The sequence below is a fragment of the Bombus affinis genome, chromosome 10 (genome assembly GCF_024516045.1).
Source record: "Bombus affinis isolate iyBomAffi1 chromosome 10, iyBomAffi1.2, whole genome shotgun sequence".
Lineage (NCBI taxonomy): Eukaryota > Metazoa > Arthropoda > Insecta > Hymenoptera > Apidae > Bombus > Bombus affinis.
Genome location: NC_066353.1, coordinates 12232930 through 12252289, shown reverse-complemented (window position 1 = coordinate 12252289; position 19360 = coordinate 12232930). Strand labels below are relative to the sequence as shown.

The following is a 19360-nucleotide window of genomic DNA, read 5'->3' as shown; positions in this document are numbered from 1 at the left end:
TAACATAACGGAACTTTAACGGCTAAACGGTTGTACTATATTTTGTTCCTATGATTTTGTTTATTTTTGCTGACTTAACTTGGGCGGAGTATAAGATTGTTGCATCACATAATATAAAAGTGCATTGGATATCAGATCTATTTGCATTTTGTTTGTGATATAACATACTTTTGTGAAGGCTATAGATGTCATATACAATGTTATATCTTATAATTTATATAGACAAGAAGAATGAAAAGTAATAAATTTACCATAATGATTAACAACGATTATAAATCTATGATTCAATGGCATCCAGAAATGATATTAATTTCTAAAAAACCAATGACATGGAAAGGATTTTTAGAAGTTCCATGCATCTCAGGACGAAATATGCGAATTAGGCTAAAATTGATTGTGCATAATTATCCATTACTGTCTAATGCAGAAATTAATTTTGGTAAAGAAATTGCATTCATACGAAATGAAGGATTTAGTGATAAAGTGAAAGATTTAATGCATAATGTCACTAAAGTATCAACATTTCTAAAACAATTACAATTGTTAATCGTGAGTGTGATAATTCTTTGTAACAACTATTTATATCTTATTTATGTATCATTTATGTAATATTTTCCAAACAGAGTAGTTTCATCAACTCTAGTCATATTATTGAAAATTATGAATATGATGCAGTAGATGATCAAGCAATTGAAATGTTAGCAGAATTAAGAAATTTACTTCAGATACCATCTGTACGTGAAAAATTTATACAATTATTGTTAAAAAAATTCTTATGTGTCTAAATCTTAGACAATAATTAAATGTTGTAAATGTTGAAATCACATTATTATAGGGAATTAAAGTATCAGCTAACAATACGATAAATATAATTGAATTATCTTTGAACAATGTGGCTGTAAGATTGCAGAAAACAAGCCATAGAACGTGTCCATGGACAGTTGTTTATTCAGATTTACCTGAAATACCTTCTCTTGGGCCTTTCGAAAAGAATATATCAACATTAAATATAGCCAGAAATAAACTTAGATTACAAGTAGAAATGCTTGAGAAATCATGGTCAAATTTGAAGCAAATTGATCAGTAAGAACATAGACAAGAACATTTATTTTCAATCTTCTGCTCAATTTCTAGTTTAACATAGCTGTTATTTTCAAATGATTAGGAACTGCTGGGTAATAGATCCATTGCCTCCAAAACCAAGCCATCTTTATCGACGAATTTACTTAACACCATCTTTATCAATGTTCATTAAAATAGATCCTTTGAATCATATGGATTTGCCAGAAATTAAATTTATGGGTAGTGATACTGAAGTTGAATCAATGACAGAACTAGTTTCTAAGAATTTATATGTGTGTAATATTTGAAGTATATTGCTAGTTTTACATTATAATAATATTGTAAAATAATAGCATTAAAATATGTTGAATTATGTAATATAAGTACCATAATACTTTTTCAGAAATGGAATCCAAGCTGTGATATTATAAATAATTTAATGATGTTATTAGATATAGACATATTTCCTAAACAGGAAATGAAGAAGGAAGCTGTTGAAGATTACAATGTTGTTGTTGCTGATGAAGAATGTTGTATTTGTTTTTCCCTAAAATTAGACGATATGACTCTACCTGATAAGATTTGTAATAATGAAAAATGTAGGAAACATTTCCATACATCTTGTTTATTGCAGGTATGTTTGTATACATGAAAAAGGATTATAGAGATAACTTTTAATTAATTGTTCAGATCTCATATAATATTTATAAATTTATTTTATTTTCAGTGGTTACAAGCGATTGCTGGAAATCATGTTATATTTGATCATATTCATGGTTCATGCCCCAACTGCAAAGAGAGCATATCATGTCACATTAAATGGTAATACAATTAAATTACAAAACCTACATAACATAATGATCTTTTCTGTGATTCATGTATTTTCATTCAAAAACGTGTATATGTATATAATTCATGCATTTTACCCACTGTACAACAGATCTATTAAAATGACTAGAGCCACATATTAAGATTAATGTAGTACTAGCTATTTTATCTTGAAGTATTTCAAAGATTGATTTCTCATTTAATCTTCCAGATTTTATATCTATACCATGGAGATTACAAACATCTAAAGTATAAAATACAAGAAAGTATTTTTAATTACATAAAAATGTGATATGTTTTTATAGTAGAAAAAAAACTTACTTAAAAAATTACTTACTTTGCAATTGTGATATGTGTAATGTACACTTGAAGTTCCAATAATCTGATAAGGTTTGTAGTTCTTTTTTTAGGGGAATCTGCAGTATGTTTTTAAATCCTCCAATGAGATGAATCTTTGTCTCTTCTGATTCATTGTCAACAATTGATTTTGCTATAGGATAAACTGCAGTTATCCCAGATCCCATACTAAACATAATAATTGTTTGAAAACTGAAAAAACATTTAATATATTTAAAATAATATTCTCTCTACCATCCATTTTGTATTAGTAATACCAAAAATTATATGTTATAAATTTATATTAAGCAAAAAGATAATTGAACAAAATATATAATTTCATAATTCAAAATACCTATTGCTTTCATATTTAAAATTTCCATATGGTCCTCTAATACGAACTGTATCACCTACTTTTATGCTTTCCAGATATTGACTAAATTTTCCATTTGGATATATTCTAATTAGGAATTCAATAGAGTCATCTGTGAAAGAAATTGGTGTGTATGGTTTGGCAGCATCATGTAAATGTAATATAACATATTGTCCTGGATCAATTAATATACTGTAATCTTTATAATTATTTTCTATAAAAGAAGTAAATAATTATTAATACTATAAACAATTGCAAATAACTTTTATAAATAATACATTTAAAAATAAAAAATTATATACCATTATATTTCAAAACAAGTAAAATATAACATTCAGATATTTCTTGTATACCAGAAACCACAAAATTTCTGTACGCATATAAATGTAATACATTTGATCTGTTGTTGATTTTTATATTCTGCTTCTTCTTTCTTTCATATTCTTCGAGTAATTTTTTATGTATATCAAAAATACAAGGATCACATGCACTGTGGCAACAATCTTCCTGTGATGGTGTTACTGGTCTACTATCTTCATTATTGTTATCAGTAAACATACTATATAAGACTGATAAAACCAATTTCAATTTTGTATTTGTTGTCTTATATGTATACAGCGTATTCTAAACATCAGTAGTCAAACTGTGTGAACTTAATCTACAAGCAAAAAGATGAAAAATTTCTATAAAAATGTGTTAGTAAACATATTGTTGCAAAATTACAAAGAAATATAGTATGCATGAAATAGGTAATATTGTTAATAAACGTTTTGTTGCAAAATTATAAAGAAATATTGTACACGTGAAATATGTAACGACACATTTTCTGTCACAGCATACAAAAGTTGAATGTATTATTGTGTCAGCATAATTACATGTTTATTATCATGTAGTGACAATTCCGTGTTGTTAATAGTTATAAAACATAGTATATGATATAATAAAAATGATTAGTATCTCTAATTCCTCACTTCAAAATGTTGTCCTTGTACTTGGATACAGACTTTATATCAATAAACAATGAAATTGATTACATTAAAGTTTTACAAAGAGAATTTTGCTGGATTTCAATAACTGCGTCGTTACCTATTTTATGCGTACAATATTTCCTTATAACTCTGTAACAGAGTGTTTATTAACAAATTTATATAACACATTTTTCGTCTTTTTGCCCGTAGATTAAACTCTGTAGTTTGGTCGTTTAAGTCTGAGACACTCTGTATATTTAATATACTGGCTATGAAATTAAAATTGTGCAAAATACGAAACAATTTTTTCTATCTCATATTATTAGATTTTAAAAAAATAATCTTGTGCTGTTAGAAATGTAATAAATAATATTCTTTATTAACTCATTTGTTCTTTCATACTTGCAAAATCTTTATTGATACGATGACTATCTTTTCAATATCAATTAATGCATATGAATTTTTACCACGTGACTACATATATTTATTCTTCAAAAATCTTTACTTCATATTCGTGAATAAAAATATTGATATACTTTCTTTACGCATTATATAATGTGTTAACGTGAACAATTTTTTTGAAATATTTTATGTTTATACTTTGCATTAAATAAATATATAAAATGTTGCCTATATAGTATATAAACTACCTGCGATCAGCTGTTCAAATGTCAGAAATGATACACATACAGTTTTATATAAGTGGCATATACATACATAATTAGCATATATAAAAGTGTCACATTTTTTTTTATTATGTAAAGATTACGGTAGGATACTCAAAAGATACAGTTTATTGAAACAAAAAATACAATTTCTGACATATCGAAATATCATGCAGTAATCAATGAAGTAAGATGATCTGCCAATTATAAAAGATGACGAAGCATACGAAAATGATTCGTACAAAGAGATAAGGAACAATACTGAAAAAGATATAAAGTTTCGCACATTGTTAATTATGTTTGTGTGGTTCAAAGAATTACATTTTTTAAATTAAATCAAATATTTTAATAGTCTAATATTATACTACTGTATAGCACAACCAGTATTTTTATATGATATCAATTTATACTGTTGTGGTATTATTATTTATAACACAATTTTTAAAATATAAGATGGAAAACGCGATCACAGGATGGAAGCGTTATATGCTTGTACAACCATCTATGATGATACTAATAACTGCTCAAGCAATATCAAGTAATTTTGATATATTTTATATATCATATGAATGTTAATTAGATTATATCATGTCATGTATAAATATCATGTACAAGATATTTAACATATGTAACAATATATCAAACCATTATTCTCTTGCATACACTTTTATTTCATGTGTAAAATAAATATTTGTACGAAATTTAATTATAAATTATTAGCTTATTAATATATTTAAATGAGTAAGCTATAAAGTAAATTGTAATTGACATTACTTTGATTTGAATTGTAGGTAATATTTTAACAGATTTAGTAGTGTATCGTACTTGTAGTATAACATTAAATATAAATAAAACAGAATGTTTACTATTACATGAAAATAGTAGTTCTGCGGAGGCCTTGAAAATAGATGCTCAAGTGCAACCGAAAGCCAGCTTAATTTTAATGACAAAATCAATTATTGAAAGTGTCATACCTGCTTTTTTATCTTTGTTTTTGGGACCATGGAGTGACATTTATGGAAGGAAGTCTATCATGTTGTCTGGCTATGTCGGTTAGTATTATGTGCTTTAAAAAATAGACATGTATTCAATGTGTGATTTATGTCATAGGCACATCATTAATGTACCTTCTTCTTTCCTTCATAAGTGTTTGGGATGTCAATCCATGGTTTTTATTAATTGCATATATTCCATATGCATGTTGTGGAGGATTTGGCATAATTTTATTAGGTACTATATGTTATCTCACTGATATATCAAATGAACAAGAAAGAGGCTGGCAATTAGCTTGGATGGAAGCTTTGATATCTGTTGGTATTTTGACTGGTATATTATCAGGTCCTGTTATCTTTCGAGCATATGGATATACAGTTGTATTTGCTATTGCTACCATATGTTGTATTGTAGCAGGATTGCATATTTTTTTTTTAGTTCCTGAGACTATATGCAGCACAAATTCAGTATGTATTTTGTAATGTCTTGTATATATGCTGTTGTTATTAATATCTTTTTAACGTTTGTAGATAACTGTAAAAAGTTTGTTTGATATACATTTGGTCAGGAAACTTATAAGTACATGTACAAAAAAACGTAATGGTTTTGATCGATATATAGTTTGGTGTTGTATAGCTTGCATTATTTTAATGGTTATTGCTTTACAAGGAGATATGACCATTGGCTTTTTATTTGCAACTGCCAGACTTGGTTGGGATGTAAATAAATATTCTATTTATTTAGCTACAAATATTATATTTTCAATTCTTGGTATAATATTTGGAGTAAAACTTTTTGTAACATATGGAGGTATAAATTAAAATTTGTATGTACATCAAATATTTTTAGAAAGTTTGGTAAATAAAATGTTTGAGTAGAGAAATATTTTCATAGGACTTTCTGAAGAAGTGACAGCTATATTGTCATTATTGTCTTCTTTGAGTGGTTGTCTAATACACAGTTTTACATTGAAACCTTGGCATATGTATCTGTCTGCAGTTGTAGGAATGTTTGGTGGCATCACTAGTCCTATGATCCGTGCTATAATATCCAAGTCAGTGCCATCAGAGGATACTGGTAAATATTGTTAAATAAGAAAGAAAGTATAAGTTTTCAGTATGAGATTGTGAGAATAATATTTACAAAATTCTGTAGGTAAAATATTTTCCATGACAGTATCTATTGAAACATTAACTCCATTGGTGGCAGCTCCTTTGTACAATTTGATTTATTTACATTTTATGCCACCCATATATCCATTGCCAGTTTGGTTAGTTTCTGTAGGAATTTATGCTATTGTGACACTTATTTTAGTGAATATACAAATTCAAAATGCAAGAAATGACTCTATAAGATATGCATCATTGAGACAAAATAATGAATTATTATCATAAACTTCGATAAAAGATGTTTATTCTAAAGAATTGTTACAGTAACCATAAGGTTATAATGGGAGAACTTAGTATCTTCCAGTACAAACATTTTATAATATTAGTTTATATATATATAGCATATTGTTTGTATGTTTTTATAATGTAACAACAATATCAAATAAAGTGTAAATCATTTGAAGTAATCCTGTAAACAGTTTATTAAAATATTCATTTGTTCGCTTTGTGAGATTTAGAAATGATAAGTGGATACAAATAAACTGTGTCAATAAATTTATACAATTTATAACTCGTCATAATAATCAACGTGATCACCGGATTTATACTTTTGTTCTTTAAGAACCGTTAAAAGACGATTAACTGTTTGTTCACAAGTCAGAACAGTTTTTTTTGTTAACATATCATTGAACTGTGTTTTAGTTTGTTCGTCAGCAACTTCATTGCAAATTTCATAGTACATATCAGTTTCAACTGGTCCTGGTGAATAATTTAATACATTGATTTCTGGATTTTCTAATGCAAACACCTGCACAATAAATAAATTTAAAAAATATAGAATAAAAATTATATAAATCATTTATACTAACATAAAATATTACTTTAAAGATCATTTCCCGTGCAGCTTTTCCTGAACAATAGTAAGCTAAGCATTTTCCTGGTTGTATACCAAACAATGATGTAATGTTTATAACCAGTTTTTCCGTATTTGTATTTTCATTGAATATTTGCATAATTACTCCATTTAATATAGCAGGAATAAAAACATTTAAGTTATAATAATTATGCCAGACATTAATGTCAGTCAAATCATTTGTATATTGATTCACATGTCCCATCGTACCAACATTGTGTATCACAACTACTCGATCAAATTGATTTAAAACCTGATTTTTTAAAGATTGCATTACAATATCTAAAAAATATATATTTATAATATATATACAATTTATCCTATGTATAAAATATATGTATAAAATGTATGTATTTACCATGTAATTTTTCTTTTGTTCCTAAAGCTAAATCAACACTAACGGTGTCAACAGATATACTTGTAGGAATATTTTTTGCTGTTTCTTTCAAAGCATTCAGATTTGTTGCTAATAAAAGTACATGTGAACCTTTCTCTAGGATCGAACCAACAGATATTGCAAGTTGTTTTCCAATTCCACGGCTTGCACCAGTGACTACTAAAAATACCTTTCCTGATAACACTTCGATCGACATTTTTTTAAAGCCTTAGTTCTGTTCTATTCTTTTGTCTGGTAATTTGCAACTTATTTATTGTTTTGATGTCTCTGTAGCAATTTCTTCTTGTTGTGCAGATTCACTAACAACTTGTAGAACATCTGCTTTTAATAGATGAACTAATTCGCTAGCACTTAGTGCCTAAAATAAATATTACAAATGTCAAATATAACAATATAATTAATAATAAATACATTTTTAACAATAAATATAAATTATTTATATTTTTTATAATTACCTGTAAATGAGGTGCTATATGTCTTATTAAAGGATTTGATGCAAATTCAATTTCTTCTTCAGTTTCAAGCTTACACCCAGAAGTTATTAAACGTGCAATGGAATCTTCCTTTGCTTCAAATAAAGATGTTACAAGATCTTTCTTTGATGTGCCTTTTTGAAGACTTTTAAGTCTGGAATCTATAACATAATTTTACAGTTCCAGATAAAAAATTAATATATCTTTAAAATAAAAGATTTTAATATGGGATTAGAAATTACAATATGTTACATAACACGTATAATTATAAAAATAAAAAAAGTAGAAAGTATTAGATTTTTACAACTTACAAAGTTTTTCCAAATATTCTTCTGAATCGGCTAACTTGATATGTTGCGTTTGATTTTCTACAAAAGAATCTTCGAAACAATTTTTACATTTATCATTACTGGATGCTGGAACATCTGTTCCACTCCATGGATCATTAATATCTGTCTTCATCTTTTCCGTAACCAACAGATTTTCATAAATAATTGGACAGAATTCGATAGAATTTACTTATTTTGTTTTGTATAGAATTAACAAATATCGACTTTTCTTGATTTATGATGGTATCTAGGGTGTTCTAGGTTACTTAATCGTGTAAATAAATTACATATATTTATTTTCACTGACATCTAGTAATCAATAAAGTGTCTATATATTATTATCAGAATGTTTTTTCAAATATAACTCTATTAATTTTTAAAATATTATTTTCTTTGCAAATAGATCTGGAAAAATTTTTGATTGACATATTAATATTTTAGAGTTCTATTTATTAACATGAATATTTGAAATAGATTTTCATTTTTGTAATTAAATTTACGAATTATATTACTTAACGAAGATGTGCAAAGATAAAATTTTAGTTTGAAAATTATGTAATTACGAGTTATTGATAAAGTTATGATTTTTAAATTTGGACCGAAAATTAAAAGTTGAAATATTTTCAAATTAAAAATTTCTGAATGTGAAAAAACTATAAGTATTACAAAAATATAAAATTACTTAGAGGTTTAAAAATACTCTCATTCATAGTTCTGATACATTTTGAGATAATCATTTATAGAAATAGTATCACAACTTTTGATCTTTTACATATCACTATTATTAAATATTTTATAATAAATGAATTACAATTTTTTATGTGAGTAATTTATTATTGGTGTACAAATATATAATAAAGAACACTCAACACAAATTTGATATGATCAAAAAGCATAGATTGACATAGAAAAATGTTTACAAAAATATTATTTACTTTATTATATAGTATAAGCAATTAGTAATACTATTTATTACAACATTGAGATATTTCAGTCTAAAATAGTTTGTCTATATGTATGTGTATAACATATATATTATTCCATAATAAATACCATGTTCGTGTGGAAGTCATGACAAAATGATATGATTTTATATACATTAATTCATATAATATTTATGAATAGGCTTAAGTACTTTTCTTTTTTCATTTATAATAAACATTATGATACAAAAATGTGTTTACTAGACTGTCTAACAAATATTTTTAAAACATTTTAAAAGCATAAAAAAATATTGAATTACAAATATAATACTCCAACTAAAAGAGTTTCATATATGTAAAATCAAAATAAAAAATGTAAAAATATTAATTTAAAAAATTATAATTGCAAATACTTTTCGGTACACTTTAAGAACTGATATCTATTATACCTTATTTTTCTAGTAATGTATTAAAATGGATATTGTACACACTTCTTAGTAGCAAGAAATTACATAAAAAGATAATATGCATATTATATTTACATACAGACATTAATTGTATGTATACATTATTTTCTTTTCATTTAAAGCATATATTCAATTTATAACGTTAATATCAAAGATTCAGGAACATTGATTCTGTAAGAAGCAGCATAAGTAAAGCTTGAAACTTAATTAAGACAATTAGTTCCATGTTCCATATGCTTTAAAAATATTGTGTACAGAGTTTGTCAAATTATATAGTTACAGGTATTTCAAATTTACCCATTTGCGAAATATATAAATTAATTGTCATTTAAAATAAAAAACTGGAGGGTCACCTTTATACTTGTCTAAGATAAATTATTTTAAAATATATCAATTTGAGCAAAAATTATAGTGTGTTCAATTTTGAACATTAAAAATATTAAAACTGAAGAAAGAGTAGAAATCACAATAGGCAGAAATGTACAAGATGTCATTACATTATTTGATTGTAAGAATGTTATATTAATCTTAAAGAAATGACGTTATGAAAGTATTTTTCTAACAATAATTAATTTAAATATTTTCTCACATATTATTTAAAGATATTTATAAAATCATGTTTTAATACTTTTCCTCCTTACAATTAGTAGAAAATACAAAACTTAAATATGTTAAAACTCTCAACAAGGGAAGTTTCTGAAATATTTATACGAATTATAAACGGCGATACTGTAAATATAAACATTATGCTGTTACCTTTAGGTTAGTCTTTATTCTTTCTCTCTTTTTAATTCTTTTATTATTCTAATTTTACTGTTTCTCAAAAGTAATGGTTAGAACTGAAAAATCTAGATAATATTTGCATTTATTGAACATAAATTCACTTCAAATTTAATTGAACTAATTTATGACATAATTTAAAAGTGGATTAAGACTTTTTAACAATCTTATACCTTCTTATGTTTTATGTATAAAAATTATAGAATTTGACAAAATTTAAATTTTATAATCACAGCGCTCACTAACATGTTCAGTATTATTTTTTAATATTTCACAGAAAGGTTTTAAATATTAGTTCAGTATTATGCTTCACACATATAGAAAGAACTTGCTTGTGAATAGATAAATTGCTTACGAAGTATATATATCATAATAAAAATGTGTTTTTAAATAATTAATTTGATTTATATGCATAATAACAATGTAATATTACAGTTTCAATGTGACGTATGTATCATGATGTATTAATGATGTAAATGAAATTTATAACTCTTTACATTCTATCATTTCTAGTAAAAATTTTCGAATAATATATAATATTCATTAACATATTGTTTTCTAATAAATAACAGTTTGATTGTAATGTAAGAATGTAAAGAGTTGATATTTGGAAAAATTGTATCAGGATTTCTATTTTATAGAGTCCTTGCAGCATGAAAAGCTGTTTAAAATGTTAAATATAGTGCATATTATATAATAATAATAATAATAATAATAATAATAATATAACGCGGCAATGATTTTTTTTTAAATTCTAAAATTAATGTTCCTATCAATAAAGGAAAAATCACAATAGGCAAGTAGCCAATTACATGCTAGTAACAAAAATATGATTAATGTTATAATAAATTATGCCATATCTGGCTTCAGGAATTTTATGAATAGCGTACGGCTTAGCTATCAGAATATAAATTTTATATCTGTACAAGAAAATAGAAAGCTGTGTTTTATATATTTTAGAAAATAGAAAGATTTAACTAATGAAAAAAGTAGAATGTACAGTGACGAGCAAAAGTGTAAACACACTCCGCTGATTTTATGTAAAAGGTGATAATACGACTAATTTTTCATTAACATTAGTTAATGAGTGAACTATTAGTTCTAATTAGTGAACTATTAGTTCACTAATAGTTCATTTTCATTAACATTAATAATGTACAGAACATTTTACAAAAATGGACATCTCAAACCATGTTTACAGTTTTGCACTTTAATTATACTCGTTGAATTAAGGTTTCAACCTAGTATTTCGTTCACTTTCCTTTACTTCTTTTTAATGCTTTTAATCTACGAGGCATACTGTCAATTAAATTTTTAATTATTTGTGGTTCAATATTGTACCATTCCTGTTGTGTTCTTTCCCATAATTCATGAACACCTGAAGGTGGATTATTATATTTTGCCAGCCTCCTTTTCAAAATGGACCACAAATTTTCGATCGGATTCATATGAGGACTTTGTCATCACAGGCCACTTTATCACAGAAAAATTTTGATTTTCTAGCCAGGTTTTAACTATTTTTGCAGTATGCTTAGAATTCCCGTCTTGTTAAAATACTACTTCACGTTCATTATATCTAATAGAATTAACTACAGAAGGTAAATTTCTTTGTAGAATGGTCAAATAATACTCTTTTCGCATTATACCTTCGATTCGAACTAAGGGACCAACACTTCTGTGAGTAAAGCAATCCCAACACATAATTGAGTCACCTCAAAACTTCATAGTTTGTTTTATATCACCTGGTTGTTCATTATTCTTTAATGAAGTCCAATACCAGAACCTTCTGTTGGATTCGAATCTGTTAATTTTTGTTTCGTCACTCCATATAACTCTTTTCCAATCTTTGATCGTCCATTCTTTGTAGGTGTCCACAAATTGTTTTCGTAATTTAATATTTTTGTTTGAAAGAGCTGATTTACTTTCTTTTTCCTTCGCTCGAAAATCAATTCTCTTTAAAGAGCGACGAATGGTCCATTCGCTAGCACTTATTTCGATTTCCTGAGCAGCAATTTTTGGTGTTTTGTAATTATCCGACCGAATACAGTGTGTAGTTTCACGTGCTACTCTATCCGAAATAAGTCGCGATCTACCGTTTTATGAAGAAATTGATGCACTAACGTACTTTTTTCTTATTCTTGCAACTATCGTATGACTGACACCACATTTCTCTGCAATTTGCCGCAACGACAAACCTTTATCACACAAACAAATAATACTGTTCTTTTTATCTTCAGTAAGTGGCTTTACCTTGGATTAAGCATATCAAGCTGAAAAATAATCTAACAATGGTGTGAAACAGTTGACTGTGAAACAGTGGGCAATCAGTGCTTATTGACAGTTCCGTTTCCCTGACATTTACATGTTATCATAAACGTTTTTGACGAAACGTGCAAAACTGTAAACATTGTTTCAAAATACAATTATTATAAAATATTCTGTACATTATTAATCTTAATGAAAATGAACTATTACATTTCGTTAATCAGACGTAGCTTGTAGTTACGGTTACCTAATCTTTACCGATCACTTGGAAAATTAGTCGTAGTATCGCCTTTTACATAAAATCAGCGGAGTGTGTTTACACTTTTGCTTGTCACTGTATATATAGAATTATTAACCCCTTAACCTACAACGTCGAGCTGGTCTCGTGGTACGTTTTTCGGGCCAAACACAAGAAACACGAGTTAGACTCGTCGAACATGTTTTTTTCTTGGCCGCATTTGGACGTGCAGATATATTTTCTTGAAATATATTAGAAAGATACCATTAAGAATCTTGTTCAATGATCAATTGGCAGTAATTATTTATCAAACATCTTGCAACATAAAATTAGTTATACCTTGTATAACTTCGAATACTCAGTCTGACCGATCCTGTCGATGGTTACGGCACGCGCTGTTGGAACTTAAATCGTAAGGCAAGGGGTTAACCAATTCAAAAAACTATTACTCAAGTACAGTCTGTTGAAATTTTAGAAAAATAATCTAATATTAATCTCAGAGTTTGGCAATAACACATGGAAAGTTTGCATATTTTTTAAGTAAAATCGTAGAATTATATTGCTGAGGTACTTATAGAAATTAAAAAATTCTGATAACAAAGTAGTCGCAGTTGATCACAGAGAATACTCTAGAGAGTCTAATTAATCAATATTTATGCACCACTAGAAGATCTTTTGCAACAACATAACCATCTGCGCCATAATGGTAAAGGTTTCCTACGTTTATATAATAAACTAGTACCACCTCTTCTTGTGTTAAGAGCACTAACTATTGCTTGGTCAAATGCTTCTTTAAGATCATGTTGAGTTAATGCAGATGTTTCCACATAACTTACAGCTCCAACTTTTTGAGCTAATTGATGACCCTGTGAACTTGTAATTGGTGTTTGACCATATCTTGCTAATTGTAACATAAGATGTACATCTGATCTTAAATCACTCTTCGTGCCTACCTAAAATTATTATTGTTTCCATTTAAAATATCTCTATATGCACACCAAACTTGTAAACATTTTATATTAAAAATAAATACTTCTATTACAAATTTCATTACCAAGATGATTGGTGCATTAGGACAATATTTTCGTACTTCATTTACCCATCGAGAAGTTACACTATGATAAGAAGAAGGGCATACAACACTGAAGCAGACTAGGAACACATCTGTTTCTGGATAACATAATGACCTCAGAGGATCAAAGTCATCTTGACCTGCTGTATCACATAGCTGAACATTTACTGGTTGACCATCGACATTAACAACCACTGTAACAAATTAAGACATTTGCATGTTTAATATATGTATATAAAACATATATTTTACATATTTATAATTATATCAAAACAAATTCAAATAATTACCCGGATTTTTATGAATGACATGCTAAAGAACACACTCACCGTCTTTTTATTACTTTAAATCAAACTTGTCACTATCCGAAATAGAACTTACCAGTGTCATTAGATTTTTAACTAACCATTATAATTATCGAAAGCAGTAGGTACATATTCTCCTGGGAAACCGTTTGTTGAATAAGAGACAACCAGACTGGTTTTCCCAACGGCACCATCGCCTACTAAAACAACTTTGATTCTTCTGTCAAGCGGAATACCACTGTGTTCCGTGCTACTACCATTCGAATTCTGATTCTGTGTCGAGCAAGTTGTACGCTTTGCTTGCAGTTGCATCATCTGTCCATTCTTTAGGAGGGGTTTAGTCCAATTCGTATGCGACGACGGCGGCATTATTTCGCTTTTCACTTTGCTGCAGCCACGAGCTATCATGCATGCACTTCCGAAAAATGTTTTGCATATATAACCTCTACCTAGCGATATAAAAGCGATGCAATTGTTGCATCTATCACAAGTTTTTTTTCCGAATCGTCATTTCTCTCTTATCCACGCTGACACTATACTCGTGGCTTTTAAGATCGCGAATCAAGTTTCCTATAAGGAGCACTTCAATACACCCTGTCAAAGATTGTATGTATCGCTCTCGAAAACAATGGGAGAACGTACACCGTCCAAGAAAGATAAAAAAAGAAAAAGGAACTGATCCACCTGCCGCGACGCGGAGCCACCTGTTATTACGCTTTTCTTGTGATGATTACAACCGGTGGCACAGGTACGCTTCACGATTGTAGAAAATTACTTCTATCTTGATTTTTTCCCTCTGTTTTCGACCAACATTTTACATAGTTCTATTTCTTTGGACATTAAGATTGTAGATCTTTATGCATTTATGGGAAATTTGAAAGCTCAATTGTGTATATAATACATAAAAATATATACAACATAAAATACTCAGAATATATCGTACTTGTTACAATGTTTATTAAGTTAAACGATTGCCTTCATACAAATATGAATTTGCGTAAATATCTGCAGTCTATGTATGATTAATTAATTATACCAGACCACATCCTGATTAAAGTTATATAATTCAAATTGTATCTCGTGGTATATGAAAAAAATAATTTTGGAATGATTTTTGGTAGTATATAATGATAACTGAAAGGTAAAACAATATGCAAGGAAAAACGTAAAACTTTACGAATAATAATATGTAAATGCTTTAATGTAAATTGTGCAATAGAGATGAAAAAGATTATTGCGTATCTTTGACTATAGAATATGAGAAATGTTTTTATGACATTAGCGATTTTAGCGATTTTGTAAAGATATTAAGATATAAGTTAGCGGAATAAAATAAAGTAAAATGTATAAGTTCATGTCCAAGCCCAACAAAACATTTTTTAACTATATAAAATAATAATCGTATTACAAAATATATGTTATGAACGTGTTACATATATTGTACAGTTTAATTCAGTAAAGTTTCACTACTGACGATTTCTGTGGTTTCATTAAGTTTCAGCACTGATATAATATCAGTGGGTTTCATGCATTTAAATAAAATAAGAATAAAAGAATATAATTTTCATATCAAACTGCTAGGTGGCGTTTTATATACGAACAGTATTGTTCGTACAAGTTTGTAGTTAAGAAGATCTTTTGTTCTAATTTATTTTCTTTATCTCGAGTTTTTATAATAATTATTCTCAAGCTACAACTGTTTCTGTAGATGAGTACTTAATGTACGTATGTATAAAAATGTCAAATAAGATATTTCTTGTAAGTTTTTGATATTGCAAATGTATATTTCAACAGGATTAATGTATAAATTTAATTAAAATAAAGATATGTTAAAAATTTTTGTGTATATATGTCTGAATTTTGTTATTTATAAATATATATTTTTGTAGAAATTTGTATATAATTCAAGCTAACCTAAGAATATAAGGAGAATATAAGAAAGTTTATATACCTCTATGTAATAAAATTTATTTTCAAGATGAATCTTTATAAGATTTATCACGTAATTCAAGATGTGAGGTTTGTAATCTTTAAGTCTTATTATTGTTTTAATAAAATTATTTATCTAATGTTGTTAACATATTTTAGCAAAAACTCCTGTAAATGTTGTATGAATATATATACAAAAAGTAATTTCAAAATTTTAATAAATCAAAGATTGTCAAAGACATATACTTCAAATATAAGTACTAGTCGATATAAAGACAATTCTTGGTACTCATTTATAAAGCAACGAAAATGGATTGTTCCTTTTGGAATGGGAGTAACACTGTTAACAGCATTACAGTGGAGACATTTAAAAAAACATCCATATACAACTGAGGACAGTAATGTGTACGACCCAATCAATGTTTTTGTGGTATAAATTTTTATTACAATAGCAGCGTGATGTATTACATTTCAATTGAACAAAATTTGAGGAAATTAAGGACTATGTATGAACAAGAAAGTTCTGTAGTTAAAATTAAATATTTACAGATAAAATGTTATTATTTCTTGCCGTTTCGAGTAATAAGTCGAATATGGGGTTGGATTGCTAGTTTGGAATTGCCAGTTAGTTTAAGACCCACCTTATATGGATTTTATGCGAAAACTTTTGATGCCAATTTAGATGAAATTGATATAGAGTTATCAGATTTTCCAAGTCTTGTTGACTTTTTTGTTAGACCGCTCAAATATGATGCAAGACCTATTGCTCAAACCACAAATATAGTATGTATATATTTTTTTACATCAAATTAAGTAAGTCATTTAAATAAAGTAATAAAATGTTATATGTAAATTTATTATAGGTTTCACCTGCTGATGGAAAAGTTTTATATTTTGGACCAGTAACTTCATGTTGTGTACAACAAGTAAAGGGTGTTACTTATAATCTTAGACATTTTTTAGGTGATATAAATACATTTCATTCTGAATGGTCTAAATTTACTAAAGAAGAAGATGATATTTATATAAAATCTCTCTTAAAAAATCCAACAAATCAGCTCTATCAACTAACAGTTTATCTTGCACCAGGGGATTATCACAGATTTCATAGTCCAACTGACTGGGAAATAGAATTTCGTAAACACTTCCAAGGTTTATTGTTTTTTTATATTTCAAAATCTAACTTTGGTTTACATGAATTAAAATTGGGAAGATATCTTTCTTCATTTCAGGGAAGCTTTTAAGCGTTAATCCTAAAATAGCCCAATATCTACCAGACTTATTTTCATTAAATGAACGTGTAGTGTATATTGGTAAATGGGCTGGTGGTTTTATGGCTTATAGTGCAGTTGGAGCGACAAATGTAGGTTCTATAAAAGTTTACTGTGATAAAGATTTACATACAAATGCCCTTAAGTGGCCTGAAGCAAAACGATGGAAAGATGCTAGTTTAGGCTGTACACGTTTAAGTAAAGGAGAATTATTTGGCGAATTTAGAATGGGATCCACTATTGTGTTATTATTCGAGGCTCCAAAAGATTTTAAATTTTGCGTAGAAGTGGGACAAACAATTAAAGTGGGGCAAGCTTTGAGCGTGTGTACTCCTGAAATTGAAGAAAAACAATATGAACATTCATTATGACAATTAATAACGCGCGTAGCGCTTGACTGGAAATATATTTGGAGAGTAGATACATAAGTTGACTACACAATACATACACGATACATAAAATGACTTTTTATGATATTATTGTTATCTCAAATAGATTTCAGTGCAAATGATTCTGAAAAAATATAATGAGTATTTTATATATTGCACAGTTTGTTAAAAACTTAAATTTTATGAGTCTTTAATAAATTCATAAGCAAATTGTAACATAACTAGTAATCATTCATAGTTGTCATTTAATATTTGGAGAAATTTAATTTTCATCAGCGTTGTGTATATGTATAAACATTTTAATAACAGTTCCTTGTATTTTTAAAGTATTAATACATGTATCATTAATACATGTAATATCATCTATTATATGATCATTTATTTTGTAAAACATTACATTCAATGATCATATTTGCAACTTCATAGTATACAGTCCCTTATGTACTATTTTTAATTTTGTAATTGTTGTAAGGATGATTTTTCAAGTGAAACTAATATTGTAAACATAAGAAATTGTCGCAATTGTACATCATATTATAAAGATGGAAGCAATTGCAAATGTTTTTTAACATCTTTATATTATTTATATTTTTTAAAAAATAATGTCAAACTCATAACATTGGGGAAATAAAAATATTTGAAAAATATTACATTATAATCATTTAATGACCTATACTCTTATCCACATAATGAACATGTTTTATATTTAAAAAAAAAAAATTATTTATTTACTTATATTATTTATACAAAAATTATTATACAATACCACGATTTTGAGACTGGATTTCAACTACCCTGGTATTGTTGAACCTTGCAGCTCGAGTCTTTCAACTTGTAATGCTGAAGATCGTTCTTCATAAATCCTTTATGTTTTGAGAAGAGCCAGCATGATCTTCGATTTCAAGGTGGGCATTTTCCATTTTGGAAACATTTAACCAATATAAGGTTCTGTAACTTTAAAAATAAGATTGATTATAGGAAGCTTATAATAGTTGAAGATAGATCCCATAGCTTTAGGATCATTCGATGAAGACACAATTTTGCAGTTATACCCATTTACTGTATAGTAATTCAACTTATATCCTATTATTTTTTAAGTTATCTTATTACCTTACATAGTGGCTGATTCGTAAGTATATTTGTTAATATTTTTAGCATAATTATATATACATACTATCATAACTATCCGACTTATGATATTTATCCATTTTTTAAATATTTTAATTTTTCTAAAATAATATTCTTTCATCTTATTTATATTAATACAAAGAGAAG

At 27.3% G+C, this 19360-nt stretch overlaps 7 protein-coding genes across 19 annotated transcripts; 3 read left to right on the top strand and 4 right to left on the bottom strand.

Moving 5' to 3' along the window:
• Window positions 1–185: 185 nt before the first annotated feature.
• On the top strand, window positions 186–3015 carry LOC126921346 (E3 ubiquitin-protein ligase FANCL). 3 transcript variants are annotated; one of them, XR_007712299.1, is made up of 7 exons: window positions 186–549; window positions 624–734; window positions 836–1083; window positions 1166–1355; window positions 1466–1696; window positions 1790–2280; window positions 2656–3015. XR_007712299.1 is itself a non-coding variant. In XM_050732847.1 (7 exons), coding segments are annotated over exons 1-7 (1194 nt in total). In that variant the 5' UTR covers window positions 186–231; the 3' UTR covers window positions 2103–2580. The 3 variants fall into 3 exon arrangements, 2 of the variants coding, with proteins under 2 accessions (XP_050588804.1, XP_050588803.1); XM_050732847.1 differs by lacking the exon at window positions 2656–3015 and having other exon boundaries at window positions 1790–1884; window positions 2102–2580; XM_050732846.1 differs by lacking the exon at window positions 2656–3015 and having other exon boundaries at window positions 1790–2580.
• LOC126921348 (NADH-cytochrome b5 reductase-like) lies at window positions 1761–4358 on the bottom strand. 8 transcript variants are annotated; one of them, XM_050732854.1, is made up of 5 exons: window positions 4218–4358; window positions 2902–3257; window positions 2582–2813; window positions 2228–2439; window positions 1761–2134 (listed from the first exon to the last, which is right to left on the bottom strand). In XM_050732854.1, exons 2-5 carry the CDS (start codon window positions 3155–3157, stop codon window positions 1947–1949), a joined length of 888 nt encoding a protein of 295 aa, XP_050588811.1. In that variant the 5' UTR covers window positions 3158–3257; window positions 4218–4358; the 3' UTR covers window positions 1761–1946. The 8 variants fall into 8 exon arrangements, with proteins under 8 accessions (XP_050588811.1, XP_050588815.1, XP_050588813.1 ...); XM_050732858.1 differs by lacking the exon at window positions 4218–4358 and adding an exon at window positions 4035–4164; XM_050732856.1 differs by lacking the exon at window positions 4218–4358 and adding an exon at window positions 3970–4136.
• A 165-nt stretch (window positions 4359–4523) lies between these two features.
• Window positions 4524–6801, top strand: LOC126921345 (tetracycline resistance protein, class B-like). Of its 2 annotated transcripts, none has more exons than XM_050732843.1 (6): window positions 4524–4770; window positions 5024–5284; window positions 5343–5692; window positions 5756–6035; window positions 6120–6302; window positions 6381–6801. In XM_050732843.1, the coding sequence occupies exons 1-6, from the start codon at window positions 4626–4628 to the stop codon at window positions 6617–6619; spliced, it is 1458 nt and encodes a 485-aa protein (XP_050588800.1). In that variant the 5' UTR covers window positions 4524–4625; the 3' UTR covers window positions 6620–6801. The 2 variants fall into 2 exon arrangements, with proteins under 2 accessions (XP_050588800.1, XP_050588801.1); XM_050732844.1 differs by lacking the exon at window positions 4524–4770 and adding an exon at window positions 4806–4860.
• On the bottom strand, window positions 6622–7840 carry LOC126921349 (sepiapterin reductase). Its single transcript, XM_050732859.1, has 3 exons — window positions 7606–7840; window positions 7216–7529; window positions 6622–7142 (listed from the first exon to the last, which is right to left on the bottom strand). The coding sequence occupies exons 1-3, from the start codon at window positions 7838–7840 to the stop codon at window positions 6900–6902; spliced, it is 792 nt and encodes a 263-aa protein (XP_050588816.1). The 3' UTR covers window positions 6622–6899.
• Window positions 7701–8746, bottom strand: LOC126921351 (uncharacterized). The gene is made up of 3 exons (XM_050732861.1): window positions 8429–8746; window positions 8100–8278; window positions 7701–8002 (listed from the first exon to the last, which is right to left on the bottom strand). Exons 1-3 carry the CDS (start codon window positions 8577–8579, stop codon window positions 7895–7897), a joined length of 438 nt encoding a protein of 145 aa, XP_050588818.1. The 5' UTR covers window positions 8580–8746; the 3' UTR covers window positions 7701–7894.
• A 3164-nt stretch (window positions 8747–11910) lies between these two features.
• On the bottom strand, window positions 11911–15197 carry LOC126920967 (ras-related C3 botulinum toxin substrate 1-like). The gene is made up of 3 exons (XM_050732033.1): window positions 14598–15197; window positions 14174–14385; window positions 11911–14072 (listed from the first exon to the last, which is right to left on the bottom strand). The coding sequence occupies exons 1-3, from the start codon at window positions 14902–14904 to the stop codon at window positions 13773–13775; spliced, it is 819 nt and encodes a 272-aa protein (XP_050587990.1). The 5' UTR covers window positions 14905–15197; the 3' UTR covers window positions 11911–13772.
• Window positions 15198–15225: 28 nt separating this feature from the next.
• Window positions 15226–18732, top strand: LOC126920960 (phosphatidylserine decarboxylase proenzyme, mitochondrial). Of its 3 annotated transcripts, none has more exons than XM_050732014.1 (6): window positions 15226–15244; window positions 16386–16515; window positions 16585–16855; window positions 16975–17208; window positions 17289–17577; window positions 17658–18732. In XM_050732014.1, exons 2-6 carry the CDS (start codon window positions 16475–16477, stop codon window positions 18065–18067), a joined length of 1245 nt encoding a protein of 414 aa, XP_050587971.1. In that variant the 5' UTR covers window positions 15226–15244; window positions 16386–16474; the 3' UTR covers window positions 18068–18732. The 3 variants fall into 3 exon arrangements, with proteins under 3 accessions (XP_050587971.1, XP_050587969.1, XP_050587970.1); XM_050732012.1 differs by lacking the exon at window positions 15226–15244 and adding an exon at window positions 15439–16217; XM_050732013.1 differs by lacking the exon at window positions 15226–15244 and adding an exon at window positions 16236–16254.
• Window positions 18733–19360: the final 628 nt, after the last annotated feature.

What these genes read in the sequence shown, in the direction of transcription:
- LOC126921346 (XM_050732846.1), top strand. Translation starts at nt 232, where the DNA reads ATGAAAAGTAATAAATTTACCATAATGATTAACAACGATTATAAATCT. An exon ending in AACAATTACAATTGTTAATC is followed by an intron (nt 550 to 623) that starts GTGAGTGTGATA and finishes TTTTCCAAACAG; the next exon opens with AGTAGTTTCATCAACTCTAG. An exon ending in TAGTTTCTAAGAATTTATAT is followed by an intron (nt 1,356 to 1,465) that starts GTGTGTAATATT and finishes ATACTTTTTCAG; the next exon opens with AAATGGAATCCAAGCTGTGA.
- LOC126921348 (XM_050732854.1), bottom strand. Translation starts at nt 3,157, where the DNA reads ATGTTTACTGATAACAATAATGAAGATAGTAGACCAGTAACACCATCA. An exon ending in ACTTGTTTTGAAATATAATG is followed by an intron (nt 2,814 to 2,901) that starts GTATATAATTTT and finishes CTTCTTTTATAG; the next exon opens with AAAATAATTATAAAGATTAC. An exon ending in TTTAAATATGAAAGCAATAG is followed by an intron (nt 2,440 to 2,581) that starts GTATTTTGAATT and finishes ATGTTTTTTCAG; the next exon opens with TTTTCAAACAATTATTATGT.
- LOC126921345 (XM_050732843.1), top strand. Translation starts at nt 4,626, where the DNA reads ATGATATCAATTTATACTGTTGTGGTATTATTATTTATAACACAATTT. An exon ending in AACTGCTCAAGCAATATCAA is followed by an intron (nt 4,771 to 5,023) that starts GTAATTTTGATA and finishes TTTGAATTGTAG; the next exon opens with GTAATATTTTAACAGATTTA. An exon ending in ACTTTTTGTAACATATGGAG is followed by an intron (nt 6,036 to 6,119) that starts GTATAAATTAAA and finishes ATATTTTCATAG; the next exon opens with GACTTTCTGAAGAAGTGACA.
- LOC126921349 (XM_050732859.1), bottom strand. Translation starts at nt 7,840, where the DNA reads ATGTCGATCGAAGTGTTATCAGGAAAGGTATTTTTAGTAGTCACTGGT. An exon ending in AACAAAAGAAAAATTACATG is followed by an intron (nt 7,530 to 7,605) that starts GTAAATACATAC and finishes TATATTTTTTAG; the next exon opens with ATATTGTAATGCAATCTTTA. An exon ending in CACGGGAAATGATCTTTAAA is followed by an intron (nt 7,143 to 7,215) that starts GTAATATTTTAT and finishes TTTATTGTGCAG; the next exon opens with GTGTTTGCATTAGAAAATCC.
- LOC126921351 (XM_050732861.1), bottom strand. Translation starts at nt 8,579, where the DNA reads ATGAAGACAGATATTAATGATCCATGGAGTGGAACAGATGTTCCAGCA. An exon ending in AGAATATTTGGAAAAACTTT is followed by an intron (nt 8,279 to 8,428) that starts GTAAGTTGTAAA and finishes ATTATGTTATAG; the next exon opens with ATTCCAGACTTAAAAGTCTT. An exon ending in ATATAGCACCTCATTTACAG is followed by an intron (nt 8,003 to 8,099) that starts GTAATTATAAAA and finishes TATTTATTTTAG; the next exon opens with GCACTAAGTGCTAGCGAATT.
- LOC126920967 (XM_050732033.1), bottom strand. Translation starts at nt 14,904, where the DNA reads ATGATAGCTCGTGGCTGCAGCAAAGTGAAAAGCGAAATAATGCCGCCG. An exon ending in TGCTTTCGATAATTATAATG is followed by an intron (nt 14,386 to 14,597) that starts GTTAGTTAAAAA and finishes AATTTGTTACAG; the next exon opens with TGGTTGTTAATGTCGATGGT. An exon ending in CTAATGCACCAATCATCTTG is followed by an intron (nt 14,073 to 14,173) that starts GTAATGAAATTT and finishes TAATAATTTTAG; the next exon opens with GTAGGCACGAAGAGTGATTT.
- LOC126920960 (XM_050732014.1), top strand. Translation starts at nt 16,475, where the DNA reads ATGAATCTTTATAAGATTTATCACGTAATTCAAGATGTGAG. An exon ending in TTGCTCAAACCACAAATATA is followed by an intron (nt 17,209 to 17,288) that starts GTATGTATATAT and finishes AATTTATTATAG; the next exon opens with GTTTCACCTGCTGATGGAAA. An exon ending in ATTTCGTAAACACTTCCAAG is followed by an intron (nt 17,578 to 17,657) that starts GTTTATTGTTTT and finishes TCTTCATTTCAG; the next exon opens with GGAAGCTTTTAAGCGTTAAT.